The sequence below is a fragment of the Clytia hemisphaerica genome, unplaced genomic scaffold (assembly GCF_902728285.1).
Source record: "Clytia hemisphaerica strain Z4C2 unplaced genomic scaffold, Clytia hemisphaerica genome assembly, whole genome shotgun sequence".
Taxonomy (NCBI): domain Eukaryota; kingdom Metazoa; phylum Cnidaria; class Hydrozoa; order Leptothecata; family Clytiidae; genus Clytia; species Clytia hemisphaerica.
The window spans coordinates 79,149-96,059 of record NW_027104018.1 but is presented as its reverse complement, the minus strand read 5'-3'; the positions used below and the strand labels follow the sequence as shown (position 1 = coordinate 96,059).

Here is a 16,911-nt window from a genome sequence, read left to right as displayed (position 1 = left end):
AAATCACAACATTTTCCTATGATTCAATCCTGAGAAAAGTTGGTAACAGAACGGACGAACAGACAAACACAGGTTACAATTTATAAACTAAATTTTTAAATGGGTATATCATATAAATCTGCATAAGTAAGTTTCAATCCTTTTTGTGAATTCAATTGTGATGTCTTGAGAGATGTTTTTGCATCTAAAAGTTTTACCACGTTTTTCCTCCATCGTTTACCACACTCTTGATATTCAAATTGTTTTTTCCTGTGTGAGTTCTCAAATGTCTTTTCAAGGTACCCTTTTGCATAAAGCATTTGCCACACTCTTGACATTCAAATTTTTTTTCTCCTGTGTGAGTTCTCAAATGTCTTTTCAAGGTACCCTTTTGCATAAAGCATTTGCCACACTCTTGACATTCAAATTTTTTTTCTCCTGTGTGAGTTCTCAAATGTCTTTTCAGGCTGCCTTTTTGTGTAAAGTTTTTACCACATTCTTCACATTTAAAATTATTTTCACATGCATGGATTCTCAAATGGACAGCCAAGCTGCCTTTTTGTGTGAAGTGTATACCACATTCTTCACACTTAAAGGTTTTTCTCCAGTATGAGTTTTGAAATGTTCTTTCAAGTTCTTTTTCTGGGTAAAGAGTTTACCACATTCTTCACACTTAAAAGGCTTTCCACCTAAATGAGTTCTCAAATGTGCTTTCAAGTTGCTATTTTGAGTAAACTGCTTACCACATTCTTCACATTGAAAACCCATGACTTCACCATGTACTTTTTGTATATGCTCATTAAGGAACTCCTTTTTGTCGAAACAGAAACTACACTTTATGCATTGAAATAATTTTCATTTTTTTTCCTTCTTCTTCATCTATAACAATTGAACTTGCCATTTCCATTAAATTTTCAGTATTTGACAAGTCTTCTTCCGTAGATATTGACAGATTATCGGAGGTTTCCATGGTTAAAACTTCATTATCTTTAGAAATTAAATCAGGGATCCAATCAATCTGCAGACTGGTCATATCTGTTTTTTCCATATCCAAAGTGGTCCTAACAAGATCATTGAAATCCAAAGTCTGGTCTTCAAAATCAAGTTCTCTCCCATTGATTGGTTCATTCCATGTAAAACTGAAATTATTTTCCATGTTACAGTCTGTGACTTCATTTTCAATCTCCATTGTCAAGACTGGGAGTTTTTATCTTGATTTTTTTTCTAAAAGGAAAATGAAAAAAATGTTAAGAAGATAACTTTACTGAAGTAGATATTGATAAAGTAGATATCTTTCCAGCTCGCAAAATAATTTAAACGAAGCTATGTTTTTCACGAGGCTGGATTGAAATTTTAGTATCGCAAATGCCTGGGATTTGTAAGGTGCATTGTCCATTATATTTTATTAGAGAAAGGAAGAAAATACATTGTAATGAATTATTTGGAAAAAAGTGTTCAAAAACATATTGCAGAACAATTGCTATTTAGAAAAATCCTGAGCAAACAAGCAATTGTTACCTAAGATTATGTTGTCATTTTTTTATTGTCATTATGACATATCAATATCAAAAGCTAAAGAACCAAGTATTCAAGAATTGTTTGTAAAAAAGTCCTAGACTAAAATTTGAAGATTAAAATATTCTTCTGAAAAAGTGAAATGTTGAAAATAACATGTTACAAATCTCCGTCCACATACACCAGTTTACATAGTAACTATAAATGTGTATATTTATCTTAAAAACAAAAGCAGAAACATTTTCCACATTTTCCACATTCGGATGGATCCAAACCAGTATGAGTTCGGTCATGCAAGGCTAATAAAAACATACTTGGTAAATATTTTTACATTTTGCACATTGATAGTTGTCAACTTTGAATCGCATTTAACTGCTATATTATCACAAATGGTATCCGCAACATTTAAACTGGATTCTTTAGGTGATAAGGCTTTTGCTATCATTGTACAAATGGTATCCGCAACATTTAAACTGGATTCTTTAGGTGATAAGGCTTTTGCTATCATTGTACTTTCATCTTCCCCAATATCCAAGGTAAGCATTTTCTTAAGCAATAAGTCACTTTCATGCTTTACCGCACAAACAGAATCATTATTTTCTTTTTTATATTCTTCGGGATTTTTGTCCATTATTGTTATACAATATCTATTTTACTAAGCTTTATATCTACGTAAAGGAAAAAAATAGAAATCAGATGTTATGATTTACTACGAGGTAGAAGGGATGACCAGCACCCCCTATTGAAAAACCTAAAAGTCTGTTTATAGGCCTCTTAATAACTCAAGGGATAACCAGCTTTTTTTCATTCCAGATACCTTATCCCTTTTTACGTCGGCCCTTATTACGCCGCAGCCTAATTTTGGGCTTACACCAATTAGGGCCGTTAAAAAATAACATCAAAATTTGTAAAAATGGCTACTTATGCTTCAAATTAGTAAATAAGGACTAAAATTTACATTAAAGTGTCATTTTTCAGTAGTAAACTGTTGAACTTTTAAACTTCCTTTTTTAGGAAAACATTTACCACATTCTTCACATTTGAATGATTTTTCTTTGGTGTGTATTGTTTTATGTTGCTTTAACGAACCATTTGTTTTAAAGCATTTGCCACATTTCTCACATTTGAATGACTTTTTTTCGGTGTGTAACTTAATATGCTTTTTTAAAGAACCATTTGTTTTAAAGTTTTTACCACATTCCTCACACATTTAAACGGCTTAATGCTGCTATGCACTATAAGGTGCTGTGTTAGACCATCTGATTGAGCGAAACATTTACCACAATCCTGACACTTGAAAGGTCTTTCGCCAGTGTGAATTCTAAAATGTCTCTTCAAATCACAGTTGAACTTGAAAGCTTTACCACACTCTTTGCATTTAAAACTTTGGCCACGTTCTTTTGTGATAAGATTATTTTTCCTTGTCTTGGGAATAGGATTTTCTACTTGTAAATTGGTGGCATCTGTTGTTAAGTTTGTTGGTAAAATTATTTCATCGAGTTTCATTTTAATATCAAAAGAATCTGGTTGATGCTGAGAATCGGATACCTCTTCGAAAGGGAAAAAGAATTATTTCCCTCTTCAATCTTTATCTTCAATGGTATATCATCATCTATGTTTGCATCGACAAATTCATGCTTTTCCTCTCCTAAGAAATCTAAAAAAGCATCCTCCGGACCAATCTTGATGGAAACAGAATTCACTTTTTGTTCGTCTTTGATTTCTTTATTCATTGTATATAGTTTTTATTTTGTTTTCTGTATTTTTCCTATAAAACAGAAAAAAAAAATTGCAATTAATTATCTTAACCTATAAACATTAATCTTATGAAACCCTTTTGACAGCATAATTCTCAATCCTCCGTATAAAGCTAAATACGTGCTCTTGAATTCAATTTCAAAGATATTGTATTTTAAAGACAATTTGTCTAAAAGATTTTCAATTATTTAGTAGGGAATTACATTAAATAAAAAGACTCACAAAGTGCTAAAGAAAATTCGGGAAAAATTGAGCCAAATATTGAGAAACAAAGAACTGATTTATAATTTTTATCACGATTTTTCATGCTTGCAAAATGTTAATGCAATGCAGTGTATTGAAGATTTCATTCTGAGTAATCCAAAATCCACTGCATTGCATCATAGTCACAAGAAGAGAGATAGTCTGGAAGCGCTCGGGCCGTCCTTAGTGTTTTTGCCTACGGCTCTTAGCGATGTTGAAAATCGAACGACGGCCCAATGAACATACAAAATCAAAACAAGAAGCGAAGCGAGCGGGAGGCAAAAAGTTAAAAAATGGCTTCAAGTTCAGTTCAAATTAGTGCAAATGATTTGGGTTTTTTTGTAAAGTTTTTAGAAGAAGAGGGTTTGGAAGATTTTGAATTCACTTTAGAGGGAGATGAAAATGAGTTGGTAAATATTTATTTTTGTTTTCATTGTGCAAGAGTGTTATACACAGTATGTTTACTTTTGAGACTATTATAGCTTGGTGGTTCGTGCAAAAAGGGGAAAAGTTTATTGTTCGGTCAATTTACAAAAGCCAGTCAACAGTGACAGGTTTGCCTTCTTCATTTCTTAGATTGGCACATCAGATGAGAGAAGAGAGATTCATATATGTTCAGATTGTGAGAAACAGTATAAAACCAAAAGTGGTCTTAAACGCCATCAGAAGGCAAAACATGAAGAAACTGTTCCAAATATGGACATATTAATATTCAAATCAATCCGGTTTTTTCCACTTTTTCCATACTATACCTAGTATTTTTTAATGTTTCATATTAAGTTAATGTTTTTATTTTGTCTCCTGTGCATGGTTTACACAGGTATAGATTCTGCTGTATCAATGTGCACAAAATTTTATATTTTGTGTATGCTTTTACCACAGAAACTTTTAACTAACTAGTCCTATTATATTTTCTGCATTTTGCTTTTTAAACAGATTCAATATAATTGTAATATTTACAAGATTAAGAAAAATATGTTATGTTATTTCTCATGCAATCATCCTTGAAAATTTTGAAAACTTGCAAGGGTGAAAGACACTAGAAATATATTTTGTATATTTAAAATAAATTCATATAATTACAAGTGCATTCATAATCTTCAAAACAGTTTCTAATGTGATACATTCAATATTATAATAATAACAAAATTGATCCATAATTTAAAATGCAAGTAATGCGAATCGAACAAAAACTCTAAATCTCTGATATATGTGAAGACTTAACTGAACATGCGTGGTAATGCATTAATTTCATAAAAAAAATTTTTTTGGTCATCGGTCCGCAACCAGTCATCTTTACGTAACTAATGGTAACGGATGAGCATTTTTGAGCAATCTCATTATTTAAAATATAAAGCACTGAGGATCCTTCACTTGTGATCGGAGTGATCTGAGGATTTAAAAATTGATACGAAAATTGATGTCATGTAGTCATACACGAAGTCTGAATTTTGAAAGTGGTTGAGCGATATATAGGAACTTAGTCGACCGCGCGCACATTATACCAAAGCTCGTTGTTAACCAATTCCAAATTACTGATTCCCACACATAAATTCATGGTTTCAAGCTTTGTTAAGATTGTGTTGATTGGCATAGACATTATAGAAAAAGGGCAGGTGCTGAACCATCCAAAAACTCTTAATGTTACCTAAAGTTAAAAATATAATTTACGAATGATTGGTCATGCATGGATTGATCATGTACGTTAGCGTATAATATGATTGATGAATAGGAAAAATTTAAAAAAATATATTTTGAGCATGCATGATGAATTTAACTGTAGAAGCGTGCAATATATCTTCATATATCTTCAATATAGTTCATAGTTGTACAATACTCTAAAAAGCCTCTATATATAATGTGCATTTTAACTGAATACTGAATACCTACAAACTCACCTTTAAATGACAGTCAACGACTAAATCAAATTTTGGAACTTGAAAGCGTGAATCAAAAAGACGAAAAGTTGAGGACTGATCTAATAATGAATATTGCCAATTATTGTTGATGCTCATTGATGCATTCTGCAAGAATTGACGATATGTGTAAATGGAAAAAGTTTTGATAGATGTGGATGGGATATTTGCAGGTTGGTGGTTTTGTTCTCTTTTGACAATGGAATTAATTGGGCGGGGAACGTAAGTTTTGTTTGACATGCCAGGGAGGTTCAATGTTGGAATTGCATCCTCCTTTGGTACTTTTCGTGTTGCATCTTAAAATTTAAAATCAAAAAATTTTCAAATTAAAAAATACATGCCCTCTTATATTAGTAGCTCCTCAATCACTATGATATAATATCTAACCTAATAATGTTGAAAATTTATTTCTATCTCTTACAAAAATTAGACCTGAAGTAAAAACATGCATTTTAAAATCTAATCTAATTCTTTAAAATTAATTTCCATCTTTTACAAAAATAAGACTTCAGGTGAGCATGCATCAAAAGTAGCTAATTAAACAAAAAATTAAAAAATAAATCATGCTTTATATACTTACAGTGATAAAGAGCATCAGGTTCGTAGTGTTTCTCACAAACCCAAACTTTGCTTGATTCAATCTTCTTACTGAATTTCTCATCGACAATTCGGCCTTTCAAAATTTGAGCCAAAAAGTTTTGACGCCATTCAGGCTTTGTAAGTGGTGGGATTTTGAATAATCCATACTTATTTTGATTCCGACAGATCCCACAACCAACGATGGCACAATTTTCTCCAGGCATGAGCCTAAATTTTGTTAGATGTAAAATTCACTGAAAGGGAAAATAACAAACCATATAGATACTATCAACCTAAATATACGTTACTCCTTCATTTTGTATTTACTTTTCATGTTTATAAAATTATACATGCCAACCTACCATCAGCTGAGTACCCTCCCTGCCATGCATAAACTTTCAACTTTAAAAATTTGATCTGGAAAGTAAAAAACTATAAAAGAAAATACATAAAAGTTTCTTCTGGATATATATGATCCCTCCCAAGTCAATAACTTTTATTAACAACTCCAAAACAGGTGAGCTAATAACAAAAACACACATTTATTTTGCAAAAGACAACCTCCTCCAAGCAAGAAATCAGCCATATTTCTTTACTTTTTGAAGGTCCGATGCCCTGGGCACTAGTATGTTCGTAAACAATAACATCGGCCAATCAGATTGCTTAGCGCTTCCAGACTATCTCTCTTCTTGTGACTATGATTGCATGGAGATTTCAATTGAAGGTTATATAATTCTTTATTTCTAGATTTTGTAGAATTATAATTTTTTGGTCCTAAAAAATAAAATAAAGAACTACCTTGTAAAAATACTCTATTTTTCGCATCATATAAGCCGCACATAAAATATACTCAATACTTCGAATAATCCATTTTGTTTATCCTCGTCTCTTCGTTCTCGACAATCAAACTAGCAACATCCAATAAATTTAGATCTTGATGTTTTTTAGTTGACAATTCTTTGGATTCTCTTTCTCCATACAACATAACTATTCTTTCGGAGTGGCTTTTATCATGACCAGTCAAATGACTTAAACTGTTAAAACATTTGTCACATTTGTTACATCGGAAAGGTTTTTCTTGTTCTCCAATTTGAACATGTTTTATTCGTTTATGAGTCTTCATGTGAAGATTCAAAGTATCTTTTCGGGAAAAAGAATTACCACATTCCTTACATTTAAATGATTTGATTCCATTGTGTATATTTGAATGCCGTATCAGATTACCTTGTTGAGAAAATCGTTTACCACATTCTTCAATTTTAAATGATTTGATTTCACTGTGCAAGTACAAATGTCTATTTAAGCTTCTTTTTACGGAGTAACATTTACCACATTCTGCACACTTGAATGATTTTTGTCCAGTATGTACTGTCATGTGATATTTCAAACTGTTTTTCCTTGGAAAAGATTTACCACATTTTTCACACTTGAATGGTTTTTGTCCAGTGTGGACTGTCATGTGATATTTCAAATTGCCTTTACTTTGAAAACATTTACCACACTCCTCACACTTGAATGACTTTTCTTTGGTGTGTATTATTTTATGTTGCTTTAAAGAACCATTTGTTTTAAAGCATTTACCACATTCTTCACATTTGAAAAGCTTTTCTTCAGTGTGTCTTATTTGATGTTTCTTTAAAGAACCATTTGTTTTAAAGCATTTACCACATTCTTTACATTTGAACAGCTTTTCTTCGGTGTGTATTCTTTTATGTTGCTTTAAAGAACCATTTGTTTTGAAGCATTTACCACACTCTTTACATTTGAACAGCTTTTCTTCGGTGTGTATTCTTTTATGTTGCTTTAAAGAACCATTTGTTTTGAAGCATTTACCACATTCTTCACATTTAAATAACTTTTCTTCAGTGTGTATTATTTTATGTTTCTTTAAAGAACTAATTGTTTTAAAGCATTTACAACATTCTTCACATTTGAATGGCTTTTCTTCGGTATGTAGTTTAATATGTTCCTTTAAAGAACTATTTGTTTTAAAGGAATTACCACATTCTTCACATTTAAACGGCTTAATGCTGCTATGTACAATAAGATGTCGCGTTAGACCACTTTGTTTGGAAAAACATTTACCACATTCTTGACACCTTGAAAGTGGTTCCCCAGTGTGCTCTCTCAGATGATTCTTTAAAAGATATTTACTTCGAAAAGATTTACCACATTCTACACATTTAAATGATTCGATATCACTGTGAATCTTAAGATGTGCATTTAAACTACTTTGTTGAGTAAAACATTTACCACATTCTTGACACTTGAAAGGTTTTTCGCCAGTGTGATTTCTAAGATGATTCTTCAAATGACAGTAGAACTTGAAGGCTTTACCACAAACATTACATTTAAAATTTTGGCCACGTCTTTTTGGTGCAAGATCATTTTCCCTTTCCCTGGTTTCTGCATTTTCTGCTTGTAAATTAGAGGCATATGTTGTTAAGTTTGTTGGTGGAATTATTTCATCAAGTTCAATTTTGATATTGAAAAAAGAATTAGATTTAAAATGGTAATCTGATACCTCTTCGACAGGGGCCAAATAGGTATTTCCCCCTTCAATCTTCATCTTCAAGGGTATATCGTCTGTTTTTGAGTCAATAAATTCATGCTTTTCCTCTCCAAATAAATCAAAATTAGCATCCTCTGGTCCAATCTTGAGTGCAACCGAATTCATCTCATCTTCGTTACGTTCGATTTCGTTGGATAAATCTTTGACTTCTTTATTCATTTTATTAGTTTTCTTTTTTATTTCACCGTCTTTATTTTCCTGTAAAAAGAAAAAAAGTTATCACAATCAAGAAGCTAATGAAAGAAGATACTGATACTCAACAAGAAGATAATGGCCAATAATGGCCAAAATTAATTAAGAAACCATTGACAAATGATGTAGAAAATATAAAGCAAAAACAAAAACAAACACGACAAAAATTTAACATTATGTATACAAACGCAGATCAGCTTACAAAAAAAGAAGAAACGAGAACTAAGCAAGCTAGTTTTAAATGAAAAACCCCATATCATAGCAATATGCAAAGTGAAACCAAAAAAATGGAAAAAAGAGCGCTTGATTCAGGACTATGTCTTCAAAGATTACTCCGAGCCTTATGAAACGAATTCCTTGAATAAAGTCGGTCGTGGAATTGTCATCCTTATACACAAGTCAATAAAAAACCTTGTTCTTGAAGTGAGACCTACCCGGTACCCATGATTTTCAAGAAGTATGCATGCTAGAGATCAAGTTGGAAGGATCAAACTGTTTACTCTTTGCATGTATGTATAGGAGTCCTATTAATACGAACACATCAGCCAGGAATAACATTTTATTGAACCTTCTCTTAAAGGATATTGCGTTCAACAACAAAATTAATATACCCACAAATGTATCGTCGGTGATTTCATCTACAAAGACATCAACTGGGAAAAACTGGTCCACTCCTCACAACGAAACAAAGAAAGATGAACAATTTCTGGACGCACTAAGAAACACCTTCTTCTACCAACACGTTGATGAACCAACCCAAGCTAGAGGGACGGACACACCTTCCCTTATCGATCTGATTCTGACAAGCGAAGGCTTTTATAAGATTAGGGTTCTAATTAGGGATCTCACTGGTGTCCGGGCGAGGTCCGCTTTTGAACAATATGACCGCCGGGTCGCTTCGACCGCCAGGCGTTTGTTTCGACGGCTAGATGCTCCTTTCGATGGCTGGTTGTTCGTTTTGACGGCTGGACCATCGGGTGATCATTTCGACGGCTGGATCAACTATACACTGTTTTTCATTCCATCCAACGACTTGATTCTCTTTATTAGGTTGAATTTTGATAGAAACAAAACCCATCTCGTATTTCTTTCTTAAAACATTTATTGACTTCCTTTTTGATACTTTAATTGTTTCTTTATTTTTTATCTGTTAAAGAAAAAGAAAGAATTAGTAATTTATTCCCAACGACGACTCGATTTTCTCCATCAGTTTCGATTTTGATAGAAACAAAACCAACCTCATATCATTTTGAATCATTTATTGCCTCCTGTTTCATATTTTAATTGCTTCGTTTTTTCTGTCCCCCGGACAGCAGGTCTGTCCCCCGGACAGCGGGTCTAACCCCGCGGACAAGTATTAGTTGACCCCTCTAGACACTCAAAATTACCCCCAAATAAAGCAAGGTTACCCCCCCCCCCCGTTGATTTTTCACTACCCGCAGACACTTTCTCCTAAACCCCCCATGCACGAACATTTTCTGGAAGAGCCCAATGCATCAGGAATGTTCAGGAATGTCAATTTTCATGTTTGGAATTTTAATGTCAGTGAACAAGTTATCATTTTTAAATTCTCATATAAAATAAATAAAATTCATTATTTACACATGTCAACATTTTTAACATAAATATAATATCAATATAGTATTAGTTTTCAACTCTAAACACCTTAACTTCGAATAGAGATGAAATTATCATTAAAAAAAACAGCTACTGCATTTTCTTTAGTGCTCTTAGATGAAATTAAGAATTTTTAAAATTGTTCTTCCAATGCTTTGCTTACATTTTATCACGTTATCAAAATATTAATATTCAATCATGAACATTAGTATTCATGATATGCACCATTGCAATGTCTTCTGACATTACGGACCTAACAGCTGATTGGTTGAAAGTGACGTAAAATCAACCAATACGCAACCAATCAGCTGTTGGGTCCGTGGAAGACATTGCAATGGTGCATATTATGAATTAAGGAAATTTTCCACCCAATACGTCACTTAAACAATAGAAAAAGTGACGTATTGGGTGGGACAAAAAAAAACAGAAAAGTTGTATAATTTCGTGTGAAGTCATTGCAGTAGTGTATATCATGAATATTAACCGTCCAAAGTGAAACTACATGCTATCAATTGCAAAACTATACGATAAACTAAGAAGACACTAAACTGGAAATAGTAAATTTTTTTTCATCTGTGTTCATACTTAAAAACATTTTAGAAAATTTCAACAAGAAAAAGCATTTAAAATGAATTTAGTAGAATAGATTAAAATCATTTCTAATTTAATTTTTGAAAACAGGAAGATATTAAAATTTACCAGGTAACAAAAATATACCAGACGTTTAACCAACTCGTCAATTTTAATTCTCCCCTCTTTAACTGCTTTGTTTGTTATCCTGATGGTCATTAAAATTCTGTTTCCATGCAAACAATTTTTCTAAGTCTACCTTTTCACGTTGAAATGGCTTAGCTTCATGAGTTTTCTGATGTTTTGTTAGACTTTCCACATATTTGAAACGTCTACCACATTCTTCACATTTTAATGGCATAACTCCACAAAAAGCCTCTGTATGACGGGTTAAACTTCTTTGTTCTGCAAAGCATTTACCACATTCTTGACATTTATATGGTTTAATTTCACTGTGTACATTTAAATGTCGTGTTAATTTGCTTCTTTGACGAAAACTTTTACCACATTCTTCACACTTGAATGGTTTTTCACCAGTGTGAATTCTAAGATGATCCTTTAGGTTTTGCTTGCTCCGAAAACATTTACCACATTCTTCACATTTACATGGTCTAATGTCGCTGTGTACCATAAGATGCCGTGTTAAAGCACTTTGACAAGGAAAAGATTTACCACATTCCTTACAATTAAAAGGTTGTCCTCCATTATGCACCTTAATAAGATGATTCTTTAGAAAATAGTAGCTTTGAAAAGATTCATCACATTCTTCGCATTTAAAAGGTTTAATTCCACTATGTTTAATGGAATGCTGTGTTAGCTCGTGTTGAAAAGGAAAACATTTACCACATTCATCGCACTTAAAAGGTTTTTCACCAGTGTGTAATACAAGATGCCTTTTTAAACTGAATCTCTTAGTGAAAGTCTTATTAAGGCCCTCTTACACGGAGCAATAATCAATTAAGATAAGATAAGAATTTATTATTTTTACATTTTCATACACGTAAAGATAACAATAATCAATATCTTTCTCAATTATATTTTCTAAATGTTTTTGATTTGATACACAGAGCAATAGTCCTCCTTTATAATAATAGATGAGCAGGAGAAGGTTTGTGCTGCTACTTGTGCAGCTCTTGTGATCGTTTGTAGCGCTGAACTTTTGAAAAGAAAAGTGAAGAAAAGAGAAAAAGTTGGCTGTCAAGGGCGTATTAGCCTATTAGTGACGGGGGCTTTTATCGAAATTGTTCCTTCTACAAGGCATTAGAAAGCGGTGATCTAGGTATTCCCGAGCCAAGATTACTACCAAGTTCTAACGATCCCAATTACATCAATCATAAATCAGTACCTGTTCCCTATGTATTTGTTGGAGATGAAGCTTTTCCTTTGGGTATTCACTGTCTCAAACCTTACAGTCAACAAGGCCTTACACTTAGAAGTCGTGTGTTCAACTATCGTTTACCTCGTTTCCGGAGAGTTACTGAAAATGCACTTGGCATTTTGGCAAGTAGATTTTGAATCCTTTTGAACAAAATCCCACTTGATCCTGACAAGGCTGTAACGATCACAGTAGCTTCACTTGTTATTCATAATATGCTTATGGAACTCTCAACCGACTCTTATACACCAGAGGGCTTTATCGACGAAGTCAACGAAGAAACTGGTTAAGTAACTGAAGGAGCATGGCGTGAGCAAAATTTAGCTGACTTGGCTTTCCTCGAATTGCAGCAAAATCGAGGAAACAACGCGTATAACCGTAGCTAGCGTAGTTCGAGAAATGAACTTGTGTCTTCTAGCACTTTTTAATAATTTCACAAAAAAAATACAACACAAAACACACTAGCTGAATGATCAAATGAATGGAATATTTTTGTTTACATAGCCAAATCAATAGATTTTTCTTACTTTCTTTTGTTTTGAATATCGTAAGCTCGTCGATTATAATCAAACTAGTTTGATTATAATCGACTTCTCTACAATAATCGGAACAATGGGAGTTCGACGTCATCAAGATAATGATTTTATTATTTTAAACTTTGATACACGACACAATAAGATAAGATTATCGTTTCGTGATTATTTTAAATCTTATCTTAATTCATTATTGCTCCGTGTAAGAGGGCCTTTACATATTTCACATTTGTGATTGTTAACACTCTTTTTCTTTCCTGGAGTTTTCTTTTTTTCGATCACCGAACTGGCAACATTCGATGAATCTTGATTTCTATCAGCCTGTTGTGAATCATCACAAGGAACAGATGATTCCGAAGAAAATCCTTTTGAATCAACTGTTTCACCCGTTTTATCATTAACATCAAAAGAATCTGATTGAAGTAAAAGATATGGTACCTCTTCATTAGGAGTCAAAGAATTATCTTCCTCTTCAATTGTTATTTCTAAGTAACTATCTTTAACGCTTCTGCCAGTAAATGAATGCTCTCCTTTGCCAACATATTGATTCTCATCATCAGGTTCAATTTTGATGGAGACCAGATCCATATCATTAACTTTTTCTGTAACATTTTTTGACTTCGTTCATATTTTAATTGTTTTGTTATTTTTGTATCTGTTGAAAAAAAAATAGAAAGTGTTAGTAATTATATCACAGTAAACTATTATATCATAGTAAACTTATATTCCAAACGAGACGTGCTCTCATTCAACTTTGAAATAACGAGACGACAAACAATACGGTTGGTATTTTACTGACCACAATTTTTCCAAAATACTTATTTTCCATACAACCCCACGTCTGATTTGGCTTTTTGCCAGCAAAACCCCTACCGGGCGACCCACGCAAAAACATAAGGCTTTGGTAGCTAGCTTCGCTCATAACAATAAGAAGTAAATGTCAAAAAGGGGTATCATATCTAAATATTTATACTGAATGTTTTTGAGAAACTTTGCAGGTTCACTGTTTCCCTATCTTAATTAAAATACACTCTTATTTTTTTATAAGCATAATGTTTATAAGCATACTTAGGCTCAAATACGGCAGAAAATGCTAAGCATACCTCCAAGCTTAAATGCAAAAAAATTGTACAGATTTTCTGAAACGCTGACCTTTTTAGGGTTGTTTTTTAAAGCTGTTTGAGCTTTCTTGGAACAAAGATTTTCACCTGCGGCGCCAAATTTCAAATTTCATATTGAGCCTTGACCCGATTTTCCCGTATGCTTATAAAAAAAAGAATGTAGCGGAAAAAGGAATATCCCTATCGTATTTTGCCTTATGTTTGGTTTGATACGTCATTTTTTTTTCACTTTTGGAGTCTTTCAAAAGTGAATTTTGAAATTCAAGAACTTAAAATTTTTAGAACGAATGAACCAAATTTAAAACGTTATACACTAAAGTTCATTTTTGGAGGTGAAAACTTTAAGACGTCATCTATTAAAAGTTATTAAGTGATACGTTAAAGAAGGGAGGGGCTCGAACGATAGAGTAGTGTTTACACTCTAAATAAATTTAATAATTTTAACTTTTACAGAAATCCATTCTGGAAAAAATGTTCAAACGACCCTCAAAAGTAAACTTCTAACAACCGTTATTGAGTTACGAGGTGAGTTACGTTACGAAGTTTTAACTCTAAACTACTCTTTTAATTTTAATTTAATTTAATGAGGTTTCTATGTTTAATGAGACTATTTTTCCATTTGAAATATTTTATACCACATACATGACTTTGTTGTGGAAACTGTTTACCACATTAAGAACACAGAAAGGGTTTTTTTCTCCCTTAATACACGCTTGCTCAAAGAAGACTCACCACATCCTTAACATGATTTGATTCTTTTGTGTACCTTCTGACTTTTTGTGGCAAATTTTTCACTGCAATCTTTGAATACAAAAACCTTTTCTCGTTTGTGAGTTTTTAAAAGAGTAGCCAAGTTATATTTTTGTGTAAATGATCTACCACATTCTTTACACTAAAACTTTGTGGCATTACTATGTTTTTGTAAGAAATGCTTTTCAAGGAACTCTTTTGTAGTATAACATACGCCACATTTATTACATTTAAAATATTTGCTTGGTGAATCATTGGTTCGGCTCATCACATTTGCTGCTCTACTTCCGGTAAATTGTTTACCACATTCTTGATCTTTTCCTGTATGAGATCTCAAGTGAATGTTTAAGCACGATTTGTAAGTAAAGGATTTACCACATTCTTCACATTGAAAAGGTCTTTCTCCTGTGTGAGTTCTTAAATGGACATTCAAGTTATATTTTTGCGTAAAGTGTTTGCCACAAACAGCATAATTTAGATTATTAATTAGACGATGTTTTTGAACGAAATGTTGATCAAGGAACTCCTTTGATGTATAACAAGCACCACAGTTATTACACTCAAAATAATTATTGGAATTTATTATCGCCTTCTTTTATTCGTTCCTTTTCACTTTCCAAAATCGAACTCGCGATTTTGGTTAAATAATCAGTATTTGACGATTCTTCTACAGCAAAGGTTGAAATTTCATCAAATTCAATTTTGATATCAATGCACGAATCAATTTGCAGACTTGCTGTCGTAGCATTATCATCAACACTATCAAGATCATAATCCTTCTCCTCGATTTTGACTTTCACGGTGTTCAAATCATTCCCAGCGATAATTCTACTCTCAACGTTGTTTACATTCTCCTTTTCTTCTTCAAATTTCAAACAAATGGATTCAACATTTTTGTGAAAACATATTCGTTCTTCTTGTTCATTTTTAATTATTTGTTATTAATAATAGGTTCTCATTTGTTTGTTTTAAATTTTCTAAAAAGAAAAGTTGTCCAGTGTGTATCCTCATGTGATCTTTCAAACTGCCTTACCTTGGGAAGAATTTGCAGAGATCAATAATTTGACTCCTGTGTCATAAATTTAAAGTACCTACTGTGACAAAATAATTTGACAATCCCTGAGTCAAGAAGTCAATATTGACCCTCAAATTCTATCTCAAAGGGGCTTGTATTTCAACAAAATTTGACTCAATTATTTTCAATTATTTTTTAATCCACAATTTAGTCAAACAAATAAATCAAAAGTGCTCAAGAAAATACGAAAAAAATTGGATCAATATTGATAAACAAAGAGCTAACTTACAACTGCTAAACTACCTACAGTAATTCATGGAGGCACAATTTTCATGCAATGGAGTGTATTGAAGTTTTCATTTGAAAGAACAATCTACAATACATTTGCATTGCCTTAAGATTGCAATTGAAGATTGTAAGTTAGTTCTTTATCTCTAGCATGTTTAAATTATAATTTTTTGGTCCTCAGAAATAAAATATCGTAAAACAACTGCCTTGTGAATATACTCTTATTTTCTTGCCTATTATCGGAGAAGCATGATGTATTATTTAATATTTCCAATGATCAATTTTCTTTAACCTCGTCTCTTCGTTCTCGACAATCAAACAAGCAGCATCCAATAGATTTTGATTTTTATGTATTTTAGTTGATAATTCTTTGAATTCACTTTTTCTATCTGGTTGAACAATTTCTTTGGAATAACTTTTAACATGAGCAGTTAAACAACTTGCACTGTTAAAACATTTGCCACATTTGATACATTGGAGAGGTTTTTCTCGTTCTATTAATTGGAGAAGAAGTTTTTTTCGTTTGTGAGTCTTGATGTGATAATCAAAACCATTTTTGTGTGCAAAGCATTTACCACATTCCTTACATTTAAATGAGTTGATCTTATTGTGTATGTATGAATGTTGTATCAAGTAAGCTCGTAGGGAAAATTGTTTACCACATTTTTCACATTTAAATGGTTTGATTTCACTGTGCAAGTACAAATGTCTATTTAAGCTTCTTTTTACAGAGAAACATTTACCGCATTCAATGCACTTAAAAAGTTTTTGTCCAGAATGCATTCTCATGTGAACTTTTAAACTTCCTTTTTTAGGAAAACATTTACCACATTCTTCACATTTGAATGACTTTTGTCCGGTGTGTATCCTCATGGGAACTTTAAAAAG

The 16,911-nt window shown here is 32.4% G+C and overlaps 3 protein-coding genes across 3 annotated transcripts; all 3 read right to left on the bottom strand.

Moving 5' to 3' along the window:
- Positions 1-88: 88 nt before the first annotated feature.
- LOC136811393 (zinc finger protein 676-like) lies at positions 89-3,256 on the bottom strand. The gene is given in 5 exon segments (XM_067067996.1): positions 89-573; positions 576-816; positions 1,826-2,041; positions 2,468-2,701; positions 2,704-3,256. Coding segments are annotated over 5 exon segments (1,368 nt in total). The 5' UTR covers positions 3,001-3,256; the 3' UTR covers positions 89-193.
- Positions 3,257-4,937: 1,681 nt separating this feature from the next.
- LOC136811377 (uncharacterized) lies at positions 4,938-6,296 on the bottom strand. Its single transcript, XM_067067977.1, has 3 exons — positions 5,992-6,296; positions 5,394-5,707; positions 4,938-5,143 (listed from the first exon to the last, which is right to left on the bottom strand). The coding sequence occupies exons 1-3, from the start codon at positions 6,212-6,214 to the stop codon at positions 4,976-4,978; spliced, it is 705 nt and encodes a 234-aa protein (XP_066924078.1). The 5' UTR covers positions 6,215-6,296; the 3' UTR covers positions 4,938-4,975.
- A 407-nt stretch (positions 6,297-6,703) lies between these two features.
- LOC136811392 (zinc finger protein 721-like) lies at positions 6,704-16,896 on the bottom strand. Its single transcript, XM_067067995.1, has 7 exons — positions 16,291-16,896; positions 14,864-15,279; positions 13,953-13,959; positions 13,068-13,467; positions 12,401-12,493; positions 11,134-11,877; positions 6,704-8,771 (listed from the first exon to the last, which is right to left on the bottom strand). The coding sequence occupies exons 1-7, from the start codon at positions 16,894-16,896 to the stop codon at positions 6,841-6,843; spliced, it is 4,197 nt and encodes a 1,398-aa protein (XP_066924096.1). The 3' UTR covers positions 6,704-6,840.
- Between the last annotated feature and the right edge of the window lie 15 nt (positions 16,897-16,911).

Bases quoted from the DNA above. Each gene is read 5' to 3' on its own strand.
- LOC136811377 (XM_067067977.1), bottom strand. From the start codon at position 6,214: ATGCCTGGAGAAAATTGTGCCATCGTTGGTTGTGGGATCTGTCGGAAT. The intron at 5,708-5,991 runs GTAAGTATATAA...TTAAATTTTAAG, and splicing joins ACCTGATGCTCTTTATCACT to ATGCAACACGAAAAGTACCA. The intron at 5,144-5,393 runs GTGAGTTTGTAG...TTTTAACTTTAG, and splicing joins TCGTTGACTGTCATTTAAAG to GTAACATTAAGAGTTTTTGG.
- LOC136811392 (XM_067067995.1), bottom strand. From the start codon at position 16,896: ATGAGGATACACACCGGACAAAAGTCATTCAAATGTGAAGAATGTGGT. The intron at 11,878-12,400 runs GTAAACGATAGT...GCTCCGTGTAAG, and splicing joins AGTAACTCTCCGGAAACGAG to AGGGCCTTAATAAGACTTTC. The intron at 8,772-11,133 runs GTTAAAGAGGGG...GATAACTTTTTT, and splicing joins TCAGGATAACAAACAAAGCA to TCTTTTTACAGGAAAATAAA.